The sequence below is a fragment of the Rhinolophus ferrumequinum genome, chromosome 3 (assembly GCF_004115265.2).
Source record: "Rhinolophus ferrumequinum isolate MPI-CBG mRhiFer1 chromosome 3, mRhiFer1_v1.p, whole genome shotgun sequence".
Classification (NCBI taxonomy): Eukaryota; Metazoa; Chordata; class Mammalia; order Chiroptera; family Rhinolophidae; genus Rhinolophus; species Rhinolophus ferrumequinum.
The window spans coordinates 60,342,699-60,362,378 of NC_046286.1; the positions used below are offsets into that span (position 1 = coordinate 60,342,699).

The 19,680-nt window shown below is 37.2% G+C and overlaps 1 protein-coding gene and 1 pseudogene across 4 annotated transcripts in view; both read right to left on the reverse strand.

Moving 5' to 3' along the window:
- Positions 1–19,680, reverse strand: part of PDSS2 (decaprenyl diphosphate synthase subunit 2) — a 207,568-nt gene that overhangs the window by 91,982 nt on the left and 95,906 nt on the right. For all 4 annotated transcript variants that reach the window (XM_033103100.1, XM_033103099.1, XM_033103098.1 and 1 more), the window contains exon 3: positions 530–728. In XM_033103100.1, the coding sequence (XP_032958991.1) occupies positions 530–728 (199 nt within the window). The remainder of the gene's footprint in view (positions 1–529; positions 729–19,680) is intronic.
- LOC117020549 (cytochrome c oxidase subunit 7B, mitochondrial-like) lies at positions 1,444–1,672 on the reverse strand (annotated as a pseudogene).

A 19,680-nucleotide genomic window follows, 5' to 3' on the forward strand; every position in this document is an offset into this window, starting at 1 on the left:
TGAATGTTGTGAAGCCCTTAAAAAGTTTATGAAAAGTTTGTAACGTGAAAATGCCCACATCATAACATGAAGAGGGAAAAAACAGGCGAGATTAACAAAAACCTTATATATGCAAATTTTCACCTATGTTACTAAAAAACCCACATATATAAAGGTATGAATAAACAAACAAAAAACACTGAAAGAAAAGACATCAACATATTAACGAACAGTGATTATTTCTGGATAGTGGGATGATGAGTAATATTTATTTCTATCTTTTTTACATTGAATATTTAACACTATCCTATCATTAACAAATAATTTCATCTGTAATCGGAAAAAAACAGAAATTCATTTCAAAATTTGTTCCTAGCATTCACTGTTTTATCTGGTGCTGACACTGCCACCACCATCACCACAATTTTACTGAGCACCTATGTCCACCCAGGGAGTTGGGGCAGCAGGGTGCACGCCTCCGTGGCTCCTGCCGTCACCCAAGAGCCATCTAAAGGCCATTCGGACACAAGCAAACCCCCGCCAGTTTTACCTTGGTGTTCTGTAGCAGAGCTAGTCCATTACAGGCATTTGCTAGAAGAAAGTCTCCACTCAGGATAGCTATTTTGTTTCCAAAATGCATGTCTTTCAGTGGCCCATCAGAAGATTGCAATTCATTTAAATTTACTATCCCACGATGTACAAGGAGAGCCGTATGGATAAGTTCTGTGATCTCTGCCAGACTTCTTTGACTAAAACATAAAGGTAAGACTTGTCTGAGTGTCAGGAATATCATCTTATCACTAATGTCAGACTTCAGTTTTCAACAATAATATATTTATAGATTAGTCTCTTTTTTAGGTTGTTTCCTTTTAAAGAAGTTTTTAAATTGAGATATAAATGACATGTAACATTATATTAGTTTCAGGTGTACCACATAATGATTCAACACTTGTATACGCTGCAAAATGATAACCCCAGTAAGTCTAGTGACCATCACCACACAGTTACACATTCTTTTTCTTGTGATGAGAACTTTTAAGATCTACTCTTTTAGCAATTTTAAATATACAATGCAGTATTATTAACCATAATCACCACGCAGTAGTACATCATCCGCAGGACTTATTTATTTTATAACTGGAAGTTTGTACCTTTTGACAACCTACACCCATTTCACCTACCCCTACCCCCTGCCTCAGGCAACCACAAATCTGTTCCCTGCATCTATAAGTTCAGATTGTTTTGTTTTTAGATTCCACATATAAGTGAGGTCATACGGTATTTATCTTTTTCTATCTGACTTATTTCACTTAGCATTTTGAAGTCTGTTGTTTTTTATTGGAGGGTTTTAAATGTACTTTATTTCTTTGGTCATGCCATATTTTAATGGGTACACAGTGCTTTTACTTGGCATCAATTATGAGTTGGCTTTGAAACAATTCCGTATTATACCAGGTAGGATGATTACTGATCTCTTCATTCTTTTGGAGTGACTCTGCTAACAGGGGCAGGTTCCATCTATTCCAATTTGTGTTGCTCTATATGTCCATACAGTGGCTCTATTAGCTAATACAGCATTACCATATATGTCATGGAAATCGGGTATACATTTCTGGTGGCTCTGCCTTGCTGCTGTTTGCTGAGTGTTTGGAACTTAGAGATGACATACTATGGTTTTGGCTGAAGGAAACATCATGAAGCTAAAGATGGAAATGTCACAACTACAGTTGCTGGTTTGGTTGCAACTTCGCTTCAAGTACCCTTGCAAAAAGACTTCCATTAAGTTTTTAACAGAGGCCTCTCCACCAAGTAGTTTGGGATCTATAAGCAGATCTCGACACCTTCCTTCTCCGTATCATTTCCCACTCTCTACCCCATGAATCACCAGGATTCCCAGAGAAGATGGCTAGTGGAGGGCTATCATTCACAGTTCTGTTTACTTTGAAAGTTCTCAGTAAACTTTCCAATCTCTGTAATGTCAGGATTTCGGAGAATCCTTGCTAGTATCTAATAGAACTCCAATATAAGGGGGAATGTAATTTGTGCTAGGCATTAAGCTAAGTACCTTTATACATTATCTCGATTAATCCTAAATGCAACAAAAAAGTAAATTCATAGTTTAGATTTAAACCTCCTTACATCCCAAAGAAAATCACCAAGGATAGAGGCTTATAAGTCTACTGAGAAGTTAACAGAAAATACTTTTTAAAAGGAGCTAACATTTAAAATTATCCTTTAAAAGAGAGACTGAAAGAAAGGAATAAAAATATATTTTATTAGTACCCTGCTAGTTTTCTAGTTTATAAACCCATTCACTATAAAAATCCAGTTACATTTCACAAAAATTGAACAATGAGATTATGCGCAAGTATAAAATTCAAGAAGGGTTAAGCATTGGATAAATCTCTCATGCAGTTCAGCTTATGAAAGTAATAACCAGGCAAGCAAGAAATTGTAGGTGTTTTAAATTACCCTAAGGATGAAAATGAATAATTGTGAGCTTTTAATAAAGACATCTATAATCATAAAACAGCATTCATTAAATAAATAGCAATTTTTAAATGCCACATGGCCAGAAACAACAAAAAACAATGCTAATAATGAAAGTGAAAACCCATCATTTGTACAGTACCCACCATTTACAAAGAACTCTCATTTATATGATCTACTTGTGATTCTAATTACAGCAGGTCTGGAGAGGCTAAAGACCTGATCCAGAACACTCAGTTTATAAAGGACAAGGCTGGAACTCAGAGTCACCTTCTACTGACCAATGATAACTTAAAATGTTTATTTACCAAATGAATAGTAAATAAGGGGGTGGGGCAAAGTTACCAATGTTATCAACACTAGTATATGCCCACCATAAATTTGTCCAATTTTCATCCTAAAGTTCTCAGCACTACGGAAGAGAGAACCTTGCTAGGAGAACGTATATTATGAACAAACTTGACTCTTTTGCTCATAATAACTGGGGAAAGTATCAAATTATTTCGAAATCATTTGGTTGGAACCAAATCAACTGATTTAACCAATCAGGAATCTAGATACTAGTTCTACTTCCACCTAAAACATCAGACTGGGCAAATCCCTTAAACTCTCAGGCTCCTGGTCTCCTCATCACTGGAGAAACAGTCCTTCCAGTTCTTAGATTCAGGGATTTCAGTTCTAAAATTTAATATTCAGTTCTAAAATTCTAAGATTTGAGGAGTTAAAAAAAATTACCTGGACTGGTAGTTAATTGTTTTAAAAAAGACTAAATTACTGTTATTATCGGTACCTACATTTCTATAGGGAATAGAAATCGGGGGGGAAAAAAAAAAAAGACGGTCATCTGATAGCCCACTATCTAGTACTATGTTCTTAACTTCTAAAATTTTATCATCAGACAAACAACTCCAGATCACACTGCGCAAGGGTCTAATTTAGTGCACAGCGGAGAAGCAATATGAAAGAAGCTGAAAATATTTTCTTCTCATCATCTTATTCCTATTTTAGCCACCCAAAGCACTCTAGTAAACTTTCAATGTACTGGATTTTTAAAATTATCTTAAATGAAAGTCTTTATGCCATTTTATGTACATATACTTTAGTATTTTGGGGTATTTTTTTATGCTAAATCTTGATTGGAAAAGAGTCACAAATGAACACCATGTATGATAAGTAATCAGAGTAAGGAAGTAATTACCACATTGGATGTAACCTAGAGGATTAATCGATGTTTTCAAAAGAATTTTCACCAAATTGCTTCCTTTCAATTATATGTTAAACAACTTCATCTGTTTCTTCTTTCATCATTTCTCCAAATTTTTTAGCATTCTAAGCTTTAAAAATGAGGAGGGCAGACATTGCTAGTTACCTATTCATTCTTTCCTTCCTCACTACTAACACACCTTTGATTATATTTGGAATGACAATGTACTCAGTTAAACACACTCACCTTCGCAAGATCCCTGAGACTAGAGGTGATCACATAGCACAGTCTGGCCAATGAATGTAAGTAGAAGTTCACTAGGTGAAGTTTCTGAGAAATCTACAGAGTTCCTAACATAAGGGGACAGACTCAGCTGCTGTGCATGTTTGGCACTTTGGCTTACCCCCTTCTTCTGACTGCAATATGGCCCAGCTGCCTGGAGGCAACAGTAGAGACCTAAGGATTCCAAAGAAGGCTCCCATGGAAGAATGGTGAGCAGGAAGAAAGGAGAAGCCTGGGCCCCTGATGACATCTTTGAAGGCTATGCCAGCTCCGATGTGCCCACCTCTGGCCTTTTTATTATCCAAGATCAATAAACACTGCACTCCTTTAAGCTACTGTTTGTTAGAGTACTATTATATACAGCCAAATAAATTACTACAACATATGGTCAATAAAAATTATACCACAACAATGGTAAAGACATTTTACATTCATGTTTCTGTACTATGGTTTTAGTCATCTGATATTTATGTCTTGGAGATAGGTCCGCATTATTTACAAATAGAGAACTTTATACAACATTTACAAACAGAAAATCTCCTTGTTCTGTTTAACATCTATCTCTATAGAGGTCCACTGTTTGGATGTGCCATGCAACTGCTGCTATAGTGTGAACAATAAATCTTTACTTGTTTAGTCTTTTTAAGAATCAGCCCATATGTCACTTCTTCTACTTAGTCTTCCCTCACTTCCCCAGAGTTAACTCCTTCTGTGCCTGAAAGACTCTGAACATATTACTAGCTCAGTCATTTATTGCACTATACTGTAATTATATCTTTAGCCATGTATCTTCCTGCCATCTCTCTCCCTCACTACCTATTACTAAATTATACTATCCTATTTCCCTGGGTTGCCTATAAATATTTGTTAAATGAGTAACTCTTTACTTAGAAATCAATTTTATAAAGGTATAGAGGATTGTTACCATTCTTAGTTTCAAAAGGGTAGGAATGATACAAATGAAAAAGTCAGGTTTGTAGAATCAGAGTTGCAAGCGACCCCAGAGGTCAATTAAATCAATTAACCCTTTCCAGGGACTAGTGATAACAAATTACACAGAAGCCAGGTCTGTTGATGAATAGTTTTAATTATTAGACATTGTTCCTTATATTAACTTGAAATCTCTTTAAATGCTTTGTATTTTTAAGTTGGTCTTAAAATGGTAGAACGGTCAATTGTTTCACCACACAGGCAAGGAAGATAAAAGACGAAGTCTTCTTTCTTTCTCTTTCTTATTCTACCTTTTCCTTCTTCTTCCTCCTTCCCTCCTTGCTTTCCTTCTTTTTGAGAGGTTTAACAAAATTCAGAAAAGTTCAAAGAATAATAGAATAAATACACAATATTCCACTTAGAAATAACAAATGTTTACACTATGTCATTTTTAACAGATTTAAAGGTGCATTTAAATTTTTTTTTATTTTGGTAATGTTCAAAAGAAAGAACCTCTGTGGGTCCTAATCTAGTTTCAGCTACACCTTTCATTCTCCTTCCAGATTATTTTGAAACGAATGCCAGATATCATGTCATTTCATCTGAAAATACTTCAGATAGTCTATTTTTAAAAATGCCTAATATAATATCAATTATAACTCCCACTAAATTAATTACTTTGAGCCAATGAATTACTGTATGCTGAACAATTTGATATAATCTTGTAAGCATAATAACTCAATTAACAGATTAATAATGTAAAACTCACAACAGTTATCTGAGGTAAGCATTATTATCTCTACTGTACAGGAGGGAGCTGGGCTGGCAGACTAAGTAGCTTGCTCAAGTTCACAGAGCCAGTAAACTGCAGAGCTGGATTCAAGCCCAGTGCTCCCTGATTCTAAAGCCCAGACTCTTTGCATATCAATAGAAAACTAGTAAGAAGCCTAAACACAAAATGTACAAAATTCAGGGTGTCTCTGAAAGTATTAAAATGTGTAGGCAAGAGTTATTTAAAATCATTTTATTTGAATCTTAAAAGATAGTTTTAATTGTAAAACTGACTTTCTTGTGGGAAGAATAAAATTGAAATTTACAAAGAAATTTTTGGAAAAGAAAATAAGAGGCCTGTCATTCTAGATTTTAAACCTCATTATGAAGTTACTGCAATTTTAAAAACTATGGAACTATCATGAAAACAAACTAATAGATTTGAAACAAAATGCAGAAAGAGATCTAAATACATCTGAAAAATAAATTATTTATGGTAAAGATAATAACATTTCAAATTGTAGAGAAAAGACGGATTCTTATTACAAAAGATGTTGGGGCAACTGCATATTGATTAAGGGGGAAAATAATAAAGTTAGACCCCTACCTGATGCCACAGAAAAAATATATTTAGTTGGATTAAAGATCTAAATGTGAAAAAACAACTATAAATTTAGGTCAAAAGATAAAAAAGGAAAACTCAATACTAAAAACCTATTTGAAACCACTGTGGCCCATCTTGATGGATATAAAGTAACATTTAAAAAAAATTTAGGAAAACATTCTTATGACCTTGGGGTGAGAAAGCCTTGCAAAATAAAATAGGAAGTCAGGAAGCCATAAAAAAATAATGGATCAATTTGAGTAATTACAATATTCAAAAATGTTTATGTAAGTAAACCACAAAAAACACCAAGGCAAATATAGACTTGAAATGAAGTACTTGTAACACATACAATAGATAGAAGATTATATTCAAAATATGTGTGAAACTTGTCCAAATTGGATAAGAAATTAATAAGAAAAAGATAAACAGCTCAGGAGCAAAATGAGAAAGGATACAAAGAGGTAATTCTAGAAGAAACACAAATGGCCAAAAACCACATAAAACAATGCTCGGCCTCACTAATAATTTGGAAAAGTAGTACTATAATAATAATGAGATAATATTTTTAGTCCATTAGCTTTGCAAAAATGAAAAAGATCAGAAATGAGGCAAGCAGGAAGATGAAGAAACCATTAAGTCCATCACTTAGCTCCTCTGCACAAATCCCCCAGTGGCTCCCCATCACTCAGGGTAAAAGCCCAAGTCCTGCAGTGGACTCCGAGGCCCAACAGCCTGCCCAGCGCCCTGCCCCTTACCTGTGACCTCCTCTGCTCCTCTCTTCCCTGCCTGCTCACTCTTCTCCATCCACACTGGCTTCCTTGGTGTCTCTTGGACACACGAAGCCTGTTCTTGCCTCTGGGCCTTTCCTCTCTTTGGACCAGTCTTCCTTATAAATACATCTGCAAGGCTTAGTCACTTCCTTCCTTTAGGTCCCTTCAAAGTTCACCTGATCAGGGAGGCCTGCTCTGACTACTCCATTTACAATCGCAACCCTTCCATTCTCACCAGGACTCCCAACCTCCACTTCCTGCTTTTCTTTTTTCTCCATAGTACTTACTGCTCTCTGACACACTAGCTATTTTGTGTTTTGTTTCTCTCCTCACAGCTCCATGGAAAGAAAGCTTCATAAGGGCCAAGAACAGAGGCAGGAGGGGAAGAAGCAAATAAGAGAAAAAGAATTCCTATGATATACTTCAACAATACCAAAATTCAAAAATATCAAGGCATATGAATGATAATAAAAAGGAAAATTACATGCTTTTAATGCCAGGTAGAAGAATTTTTCATGGAGATAACTTTTAATGAATTATAAGTGTCAAATATTAATTTTTTATAAGTAGGCCAGACAAAAAAGTTCCAAGAAATTCATTAATTCATTGCAATAATTACAGAAATATAATGATTTCCTTATTTTGCCATTTATTCACTTCAACCTAAGTGAAGATGGCACTTTGAATTTTGGGTTTGCCATGATCACATCATTTAAAACTAATCTCGTTTCATTACTGCATTTGGAAACGAGAATTCTGATTTTAAAAACAGGTGACTGAAACAAAAAATCTTAACCATTAAAAGCAAAATGCCAAAGCTGTAGGCTGTAGTAATGGCGACCTCCAAATAGAGATCGAGTCACAGGTTCAAGGGCTGAAAAGAATGACCAGGCCTTACTTCCAGCTCTGACTATACATACTAAGCAATTACTAAAAGTACTGAGGGCTCTGTGTCTCTTTTAGGAAAGCTCATCTGACATTCTAAGTTAGAGTATACTACATAGAAAAGAGGCAGAAAATAAAAAGTTTGCAGCTGGTCTCATTCAAAGGGATTAGATACTTGAGTCTACATTAGAATCTTGCCTTGCCAGGAAAACACGAGGTCTGGAAGTGAGGAGGAAAAAGGACAAAAGTCCTTAATAATACTTCAGTAAAAACCTTTAGAACAAAGTTCTCTCATATTCAGTACTGTAATTTTGAACTACTGGTAGTTTTGCAGAAATATAATTTTAAATAATCACAGCTTAACACAAAGACTTATATCTCAGGCTTTATTTCCAAAAAAGAAAGCTCAGAATTTTTTTAGATTTTTAAATAAAAATCGTACGTATTTAAAGTACATAACATGATGTTTTGATAATCATATACATAGTGAAATGATTACTATAGTCCAGCTAATTAACACATCCATCTCACATAGTTGCTATTTTTTTTCCCCACAAGAAATCTCAGTATTGATGTGTTCTGTAATTAGTTCCCACCACATCTGCTGACCAGTCTACAAAGACGTGAGCTGCCTTCGTGGTAGAAGTCATACTTGAGAAAGCAGAGGATGCTGGGACTCAGCAAGAAGTCACCACAGTTATTCCTAGCAATTAGCCAACCAAAGTGGAATTTGCAATACATTTTCTCTTTATGCATGAACATAGTCAAGTTCTGCTTAGTGATCAACTCACACACCTATGAAACTAACAAAGCATAACTAAGCTAGGAAACTTACTGTATTTAAGAATGTTTTAAGAAACATTATTTTGAATAACTACACACAAACTTGACACTGTCAACACATAATTGTCCTGAAGGTCAACTAGATGCTCGTTATGACGAGGGAGAGGAGTAACTAACAGCATCTGGTTTCTGGAAACTGTTTAAGCTGGCCCTGTTTTGTGCCAGAGAAGCAAAGGGAAAGCCTAGCTTGGCATTGTTATCTAGGTCTCTAAAAGTACTTTTTGGTTTGGGTATCACAAAAAGGGTTAAAGATGCGTAAGACTACCAAGAAAGCCTAACAAGACATTTGGGTGCTGTGGCTGTCACTGTCAGGGCGGCCCTTGGAGGGAATGCCCGTATTAATTCGGTTTATCAGATGGACAGCGGATCAACATGAAACAGACTTGCTTAGGGCAGACTGAGCTGAGTTTCCTGACATGAATTCCAATGAGAGCCCTCTGCACTCTACCACCGAGCTCGGCCATTTTTTACTGTTGCAGCTCCCTGGACAGATGGGAATCCCTAGTGATGAGCACATAAAGCTGCCTCTAACTCAAGTGACGGCTCATTTCCCCCGGCTGAAGGCAGACATTAATATCCTGAGGAGATCAGGCCCGCCTCTCTGACCCCCATCTACTGAAGCAAAACGACTGTCCTATTTCTTCATTTAATAAGCTTTTAATGAAGAAAACCAAAACCCCTCTCTGACTGCTGCATGGTTCAACATGAAAAGGTTATACAAATACATCCGATTCCATGTCAAACTTTTCCAAAATATCTGTCCCCCTCCCCACTGAAGACAGAGTCTGTCACCCGCCCCCCCGCCTCCCCCCACAGTGCTCATTCTTCATGCTGCAATACAGGAGTTTAGTTCTCTGCTCGGATAATTATGAGCCATCTCCATGTTATGGCAGGTGGAGGATTAAAGAACTGGTTACAAAGAGTACACTGGTATTTCCATTTTCACTACATACCTCTTTCTTCAAAGGTTCATCGTGTGAAAACTGCTTCAGGCACAACCAGACTGGGAGAAATGACAGTCCAGTAACAACCCAGATAGTATACCAGAAAATGCTTCTGAGCTAAATTAGAATATGAGAAAACTAAAAATATTTGGTGAATTGGAGTTGACATACATACGTTGGTTTTAGGCGGCATACAAGGAAGGATGTGTGATGGCAAGTGAAGAAGACAAGCAGATTTGTACCTGTGAATCTTGGAGGTGGCTTAGAAATGAGGGAAGTCTGAATCATTACTGAAGTTTAGTGCTGGGCCCAATGCCTATTGCCAGGCTCTGAGAGTTCTGAATTGCTTCCTGAGAGGCTGAGGTTTGAGTTTTCTCTCCTTGAGAAAGAAAGCAAGTAGGGGTTAGGAGGAAAGTGAAGGCTGTATGTTAAATGGGGCACAGGCAGCACTGCAGGAGAGAAATGTCATTCTGCAAAGACCTCTCCAACTAATAACAGGAGGCAGCGATGAACTGAAAAGGGAACGTTGGCAGGCTTCATTTAGGCCACGAAATGTGTCTAAAGCTGGGAAATGTGAAGGGAAGGTGAGTGTAAATGGGCCAAAATCTCTTTCCCATGAAAAAAAGATGTCAGGGCATAGGCTGTACAGTGATGGGCTTTAAATTAGATTGCTTACACTGCTATTTAATCAACCTAGGTGTCTAGAGTCATGAGAATAAATCCCAAATATTCCTCCGAGTATTTCACCAGGTCTTTTCATGGCTAAAAGGAGAGTAGTTCCCCACCATGTTTAAATCGTAGACAATAAAAGCCATAGGCAGGTACTCAGTGTACATGTTAATTAATGCACAGTTAATGTGCTATGTCCCAGATATTATGATTTTTTTATACAGCATCTTGTTTAGTCTTCACCATATTTAGTTATTAATCCTATTTTATAAATGAGGAAATGGATTTCCACAAGGGAAAGAAATGTCAGGGAGCCTTTACAGGAAATATTATCTAGGAGAGGGAAAGACATACAGTCTGAACATTAAATGGAAGCAAGATTTAAAAGCAAATGACATTTCCAAATACCTTTTTAAACAATCAGATCCTACAAAATACTCGTAACTGTGCGTTAAATTATTTCAAACTACAGATATGGCTATAAAAATTCTTAATAGCACCACTGAGGGCTATTTTACAAAAGCTTTATTGAGATACAGTTTACATATCATAAAATTCACCTGTTTTTAAACATATAATTCAAAGAATTTTAGAATTTACAGAGTTGTGCAACCATCACTACAACCTAACTTTGAAACATTTCTGTCTCCCTAAAAAATAAATCTTATTCTCATTTAGAGTCATTCCTTATTTAGGCTATTTGTCTTGATTTTCATTTTAATTTTTCAAGTATTTGAATGAAATTTTAATGAAATTAACTATACAGAGCAACAATATAAAATGGAAATGTCAACATACTTATACTGAAAAAATATTACAACCTGTGGCAAATGGTAATGTCCATATGATATATATATTCTTCAAAGACAAATATAAATGATAGATGAAGTGTCTGAAAATAATGTTTATTTTTAAAAAACTGTAAGGTATCTCAAAGGACAGATGCAGAATGGTATCCAGATATCACTTTCAAGCAAATTACTTTGAAAGGCAAATATATACAGTTTATTTATTCACCAAAAAAATAAACCTTGTTACTTTATAATCACACCTCATACCAAAGGCAACCCTGAAGTTTCACATTTCTTTAGTGTGTTGTTTACATCCACAGAAACAACAGAAATATTCAAAAGGCTGCCACAGTCTTGGGACAAAAATAGTAATACATACACCAAAGTAATGAAAAAGCCTGTGAATCACAATTTACATTCTATAAGAAGCTATTTCCATTCATTCTTTCAAATTGCATCACTTTATTGTGTGTTCACTAATCTGAAAATCCAAGACTACTGATTTTAAGTGAAACAAATGTGCCATCCAAATTTCCTTTGCATAGAAAAGTGGAACAGGAAGATGAAAAGGTGAGATTAAAACTCACCTTTTAAAAAAATCACAACTATTAAAAGGTCTACTTACAAAAATAAAGCATTCCAGTCAGAAGAGCGCATACTCTTACTGTAAAAAAAGTCAAAACAATACACAAGTATATAGAGCTAAACTGTTCCGTACACTAACCACATGTAGCTATTAAGTACTTGAAATGTGGCTGGTGTGAATCCAGATGTGCTATAAGAGTTAAAGATTTAGTACAAAAAAATTTTACATGTCTCAATAAGTGCTTTACGCTGATGACATGTTGAAATGATACTACTTTAGATATACTGAGGTTCCAAAAAAATATATACAAGTGGACACTTTGGTCAACGTTACTCAAGCAGTAGTTCGCCATAATCAGAAGTGTCTGGACGCCGATCGTAACCACTTTGAGCACCTCTTGTAATTGCAGAAGTCAAATGTGACTTGTTTTCATCTTTTGTTATCGGTATATATTGAGTATTACAATTTTAATACAGCTTTCCTCTCTTAAAATGTGTACACATTTTTTTGGCACCCTCCGTATTTATTTTAATAAAATATATTTTTAACATTAATTTTGCTCACTGGTTTCCCTTTACATTTTTAGTGACTACTAGCAAATTCAAAATTATATTTCTTTGGGGACCCCCCCCAGGTTCACCATCTCTCCATCCTACCCCTTCCCTAGAAGTTCATTTACATTTTAGGCTTTTTTTCAGACTTTTGCTATATGTTTTTAACATATGTTTATAAACATAGAGCAAATACAATGTATTTATAAACAGAAATGTATGCATTTTTCCATAAAAATGAGTTTATACTACATATACCGTACTATAACTTGTTTTATGCACTTAATATAATTGCAAGAATTTTCTTGTCACTACATATGGGACGACCTAATTCTATTTAATAATGGATATTTATCCAGAGTATGGATGTACCATAATGCTGTCCAGACCCCATTAATAAATATTTAGGTCATTTCCTATTTTCTATTATTATAAACAATGCTGCAATGAACATCTTTACACATATATCTATGTGCATATGTGGAGTAGTTCTGTAGGATATAACCCTAGAAGTGAAATTACAGGGTCAAAGAGCATGTATTTGTATGTCACTTAAACTTGTGCTAGATACTGCTAAATGGGCTATTCTACTTTCAAAAAAAAAAAAAGATAAATGATCTGGTTTGTTGACAGTCTATAATTTCTCCATGAGGCTCTGAAATGACAAGGTTATAAGCTTCGTGTTATGGATTCAGTGAAGAAAACGAATTCTAACCTACGCCCTGAAATCAGCCTAGACTTATCCAACTGATTATTGTGGTGGGCCTTCAGGTGACCGCCATGATAATGATTCCCTTTTTTCTGGAAATGCTTCTTCCCCATCCCCTACTGAGATCAGAAGGTGGGTAGCCGCTGCCTATTTGTTCTATGTGGTCCTCAACCTGCCCTACGCTGGTTGAGTGACCCAGAGCTGAGCACCTGGCCTACTCAGGGGCACTCAGTCTCTTTCTCCAGGGAATCTGAAAATCAGGGTAGTCTGGCAATTGCTAAAGGCAATGCTCCAAAGCAGCACTCAGGAACTTCAGTTATTCACTTACCAACTTTTGTCATTTCTGCATATACCACATGAACTCTTTGTTTTCCTCTGTAAAATGGAGATAACAATAGCACATGTCACTGTTTTGGGGGTTAAATGACTGTACATATAGTTTTTAGAATGATAACTTCACATAGTAAGTGTTCAATAAATGTTAACTATTACTGCTTTTAAATCAATTCACCTTCTTATTTATATAAACCGTTTGAGGAAACTTTACATCCTAACTATCTGGCTAGTACAGGCCAGAAGTGAGTCACCCACAGAGCAGCAAGACCTGAACCTGTGGTGGCAGGGAGTTTATCCATTATCCTACCACAGATATTCTAACAGGGTATCGTGGGCGTGGCGTAGACCACACAGGCCCTGGCCTTCCTTGTGGGTGCCTCCCTTGGTGATGGGCTGTCCTTTCCTGTCCTTTAGTCCCATGCCCACCCCTTACCCCTGAGCAGCCCTTGAAGTTCTTCTATGAATCTGTGAAAAATCACTGATCTATGTTACAGATGAGGAACCGGCAGATCAGAAAGGTCTGCTGAATAACAGGATCCCATGGGTTGTAGATATTAGAACCAAAATCCAGGGGGTCTAATTCCCAGCCACTGCCTTTTTCTTCTACAGTCAATAAGTTTGTTTTAGGAATTAAGAAAAATATATAATATATATATAGATAGATATATATGCAATATATAAATATATACATATAAATATAAATGTATATATAATTTTTTTCATATTGCTACCTCACTTTCTTGAAGAGAAAACTGCCTAATGTTTCAAGTAATCTCAATGGTTGGGCCACGTATAACTCTAGAAAAGTGGCAAAGTTAATTTCTGTGTCCCTCTCTCCCAACAGCACTCGATCATCCTCCTCAGGTATCTTACTTCCCTGCATCAGGACCTTTGGGAATAATCATGAGTTCTTTATGCTTTAGGGTAAGTTAAGTTTATTTAAACAGTGAGCTTTGTTATCAGAAAGTTCTGGCTTTAAATCCTGGCTTCATTTCCTATGATCTGCAGAACCTTACAAGTTATTTCACATCTTACTCCCACCCCGCCCCTTCTTGGTTTCCTCTCTATTGAAAATGAGGTCATCAACAGATACGTCATACGATTTTTGTAAGGAGGAAATAAACTTCATTCATTGAGCAAGCAAAAAAAGATTTACGAAATACCAACTGCTTGCTGGGTAGTAGACAAAACCTTTTCCCAGTTACGCCAATTGCTTAGAAGGGTAGACAGATAACAAATGTCTTATTTTGTGTCTTCTTTTCCTTTTTTTACAAAGTGGGCCTGGTTCTCTAGCTTTGTTTATTCATTCAAGAAACATTTACTAAGCACCTGTTACTAAGCACCTGTTACGTGGCAGGTACTAAGTACCCAGGGCACTCGGAATACAGAGTAGACTAAACCATGGTTCCAGCAACTTGTAGAGGGGAAGGGGCTTGACAGTGTCCTTAGACCTTCCTAAGCTAGACACCAAATTTAGGCCTCTTGTCAGAGTAGAAGAATAACGAAGAGCTTGGATGCCCATTATCTAATCCTACTCTTTCAGTTACAGACATAGAAACAAAGGTCCAGAAAGTCTTCGTACTTTATGCAAGGCCATGCAAGTAGTCTATCCATATAGGCAGCTAGAAGTACAATCATTATCTTCTAATCTTTTCTATATATTATGCTGCCCCCAAGAAGCAGACAAAACAGTTTAAGTGTAAGTTTTCTAGATGGCAGCTTCTCAAAAAATTTCTGGTTAGTGACAAAATAAAATCAGGTAGCACAGAATAATCATTCTTTTATTATGCTCAAATGCATATCTTCCAGAAATTGTAAGTGATTAGTGGTTTTTCAGATATGCATATGGTATACAGATATTTCATTATACAGTTTTTTTTTAAAATTGAACAAGCAATCTTAAAAATCAATTAACATTGATTACATGATACTAAGATAACCAAAGATGATCACAGAGACAAATTTTATAATTCAATTTGTGAAATCTGTCGTTTTCTACATCATAAATAGAAATAAAGACGTCTGAAAATGGCCCGTGTTCACCTCAGAAATTGTGTTAAGTTTGCAAATTTTGGCTGCATGCCCCAAGTCGTTAGAAGCACAGAGACTTCTAAGACCACCTTGTTGTACCTTCTCCCCCTAGTTATCCTTCTCTTTTCCTGTCTCACCATGACTTCCATCCCAGCCTTCTGAATCCACGGTGCTCTCTCTCCTTCTGGGAAAGGCAAGGAATATGGCTTATTGAAATAGACACACATCTGGAGAACATAAATTTTTAACAAATAACTAATAAAATGTACTGTAAAATGATGGCCAAATGTGCACATGGTTCTACCAATCTTGTATTTCGTGAGCTCCAACGATGTGCCAGGTACTTGCTGCCACCTCTACACCATAAACACAGCAGAGTCCTGCTCTCAAGGAGCTTAAAGCCCCGCAGGGACAAAAAATAATAAACAGAAACAGAGACATCTGAAAATGCCCCCGTTCGCCCCAGAAAATATACTAAGTTTCCAAAGGGATAAAAGTACACATTCCAATCAGCAAACATTTGATTTGTGCTTTCAGCTGAAATACCAGGAAGCATCTTAAAAAGTCTGGATTTAAAGAATTAAATGGAGAACTTGAAGCTCATCTAATGTACTTCTGAGTCACAGAAGATACTTCTACTCCATGAGACATTTTTTTTTTTTTTGTAAACAAGCCTTTCAGAGTGTGGCTGCCTACATTATTGTACTTATTCTGACCAAACTGTGCAACGTCTCTCTAATTTTCCAAGTAATCTGATCTTTTTCCATTTCTTGTGGGTTTTACATTGCCTTTTATGTCTTTATACATTTCCACATGTAATCATTTCAGCACTTTGCTACCATTACTGTCTTCCCTATGCACTGGTCTTGTTAATTCTTATATCCACAGTACGGTTTCCTTAAAGGAACCGCCTTCCTTTAACCACTTGGCATTCTCAGACATTCTTCTAATCAAGTCCAGTCACTCAAGAGGACTCTAAGCCTATAATAATTATTTTTTTAAATATTGATTGATGACTCCTCTCTTTACAAATGAATGTATCTGTAAATAACTTATGAAAATAAGAAGGCTGGTAAGGAATAAGATAAACCTGAAATATCTGAGGACAAGCTACCAACTCCCTCTGTTAAAAACCGTCCTGATAGTTGATGACACCAAAGAGTTCTCAAGCCAGTTTGGAAGTCAGAAATCAGCAGAACACAATCGGAAAGGAGAAAGAGTCACTTAACAAATGCTCGATTCGGGTTACATATAGTCCCATTACAACAAGCTAAAAAATATGTTCACCTCAGTATATATTTCACGACCACATGAAATTGCCTGTTCCTGAGTGAATTTATAGAGGAAAAAACTTTAAAAACTAAATAGTTTGATTATTTGTAATTTAAAAGAGTCAGAACCGGTGAAAATGGAGAGAACTATTAATCTGGACTATGTGATGATCACTGTCATCAGTAAGAGTGTCAACAGAACACCTACTATGCGTCAGACGCTAGAAACATAAAGTACAAAGGAAGTGTTTGGGGCCTACTAATGAGTATGTACCAAAGTGTGAGTGTCGATGTATTCTTTCCTTTAAAGTAGTTTCAGACATGGTCTGTGCCCTGAGGGCTCATAGTTTAGTGGCGATACAGTACAGTGACATAAAAAGATTTAACAAGAAAACTATGCAGTATATATAACAAGTGTAAAATAAACACCACAGTCTGATTTGCTGTAGGGATACGCAATTACGATCACTAAGGATTTGGGGGCAGTAATGAGGAGTTAACAGGAGAGCTGGGCTTTTCCTGGGAGAAGCTGCTCCATCAGTGACAGTAGGAAGGCGGCTGCTCACCCCCCGCAGGGCCATGGTGGCTGCCACAGCAGTGCTGCGGAGTGTGGATGGGGGCACTCTCCAGTTGGCTTTGCTGCTGCTGGTCCCAACAGGGCTCACTGCCCCTGCCAGACAATGAACAGGGACGCCAGCTGCTCTGGAATGGTTTGAGAATGGCTGCAGCCAGCAGACAGAAACAGGAATATGGGTGAAGCCTAGGTTTAGGACAAAGGCTTGGGTGTCTCCTCTCAGACAGGGCCTGGGAAGAAAAGAAATGAGAACAATACAAGAGAGGAGGAGAAAATTCCAGGAACATCCTTCATCTTCTGGCCACGGCCCCAAAGGACTTGGATAAATTAAGGAGAACAAAATGATTGAATTGCTACTAGTTACCAAAAAGTCATTTTCACACAGAGACCAAAGAATATTAACATGCTTCTTATTTACATTTTAAGTAAAGTTACCTAAACCAAAGGAATGGGAGTTAACAGCTGGGTCGTAGATACTGCAGTAAAATATTCACTGCCAGTTAATCATCACAATGCCCAGACATTATAACCACCTAATTTCACCAGCATCCTTTCATCTGGACACAAGTGCCCTGCTTGTGGTCTAAAACAGAGGCCTAATATTAATCAGAGTGGTCATGTACAATTAGCTCAGTTTGAAGAGAACAGAGAAATGAATACACTAATTTAGCTGTGTCCACATTCATATGCTAAAGAAAAGGACACACTGAAGACTTGTCAGGGGAGGTGATGCAAGGAACACCTGGCTTGCCCTTTTAGCCATGTACCTACAGTTCAGCCTCCCTGGGCCTTAAGTGTAGGTAATAATTTAAGCAGTTCCTAACTGAACTGCCTTCCGCTGTAAAGGTCTTGCCCTACCATACGCCCTTCTCCAAAGAAAAAAAAGTGAGCCAGGAGTCTGGAGAGGGCCTGCCTGGTGAGGGCCCGCCTGGTGCCTGCACTGGGGAAAGAGAAGGATGCTGAGTGGCTCCTCAGGTGGCTGAAGGTAGGTGGCTGTCATTCTGAAACACTGATAACACCAGCAGTTCAATTTCTCTGTATTCCTACAAGGACCTTCTAATTATTCTAATTATGATATTAATGGCATTATCTCGAATTACATGGCACTACCCTTCGTTGGATATTTGTCACGTTAAATTATCAATTACAAACACTTCTTCATATGCTATTTGATTTAAATCCTAAACAAGGAGATTTAGTATAACATACAGAGCAGTATCTGTATATGGTTTTTAAAGTTTAACAATGTATTAAGTCAAAAGAAAATTACATTAAACTCTGCTCCTTACAAAACACATTTAAAATTCAAGCATATTTAGAAAAAATAAGCATGTTTTAATATTGTTTCTTTTCTAAAGTACAGTTTTGATAGGATCTGAGGTAAAAAATACAACAGTGCAGTCCTTGAAGGATTTGCAATCTGATTATGAGGAAGACGAAAGCAAATAATGTCAACAAAGCATGAAAAATATACTGTAGCTATTAAGAATATGAATATGGAGTAAGAAAGACCTGGTTTAAATCCCAGACCTACCACTTACTGGTTGTGTGATCTTGGCTAAATTATTTAACGTCTCCAAGCTTCACTGTCCTCATCTAATAAAGGGGCTACCACTACTGACCCTTTAAGATTGGTGTGAAACACGAGTGAGGTGACATGTGTAAAGCGTGCTCAACACAACTCCCGGCACGCGGTCTGTGCTCAGTACATGGTACTTCTTACCGCCATCACCACTAATGTGTGCACAGACATGCACAGTGTGCTATGGGAGCCCAGACAAGGGGTACTCAGTTCAGCCTGGGCATCAGGGATGCTTTCCTGGAGATGAGAACTGAGCTTTGTCTTAAGAAATAGGTAAGAATTAGTCAGATGAAGAAAGGCAGAAACGGTGTTCCATACTTAGGCAACAGCAGTGGATGCAGGGCCCTGCAAGTATTTGTAGCACAGGATTTGCTGGCAGGGCTCGTGCAAGAACAGTTATCACTCCGTTCCTCCTTTTCTTGGCATTGCACAGCATAGCTGCTTCTCTCTCCACATGGTTTACATCTATCCTCTCCAGAAATACCCTTGATAGCTGTGTTGCTTTGTCCTCTGAGGATAATTCAGGCCTACAAAGGAAGGCAGATGAGACCTCTCGAGAACCCTACCAGAACCTGCTCTCTCTCCCGGTCTTAGTCACAGGAGAAGGGGCAAACTGCAGAGACGGTGGAGCTGAGTGGCGAAAAGTTTGGGCTCTGGAGTTAGACTGCCTGGGTCCACATCTGGCTCCGTCACTGTGTCACTTTGGGCAAGCTGCTTCACCTCTGCATGCTTCAGTTTTTCCAGCTGTTAAACGGAGATAATCAACCTCGTAGGGTTGTTGTGAGGATTCAATGAGTTAACGCATGTAAGAAAATTAGAACAGGGTCTGGCTGCTAATAAGTATTAGCTATTAGAACCTAACACAATGAAAATTT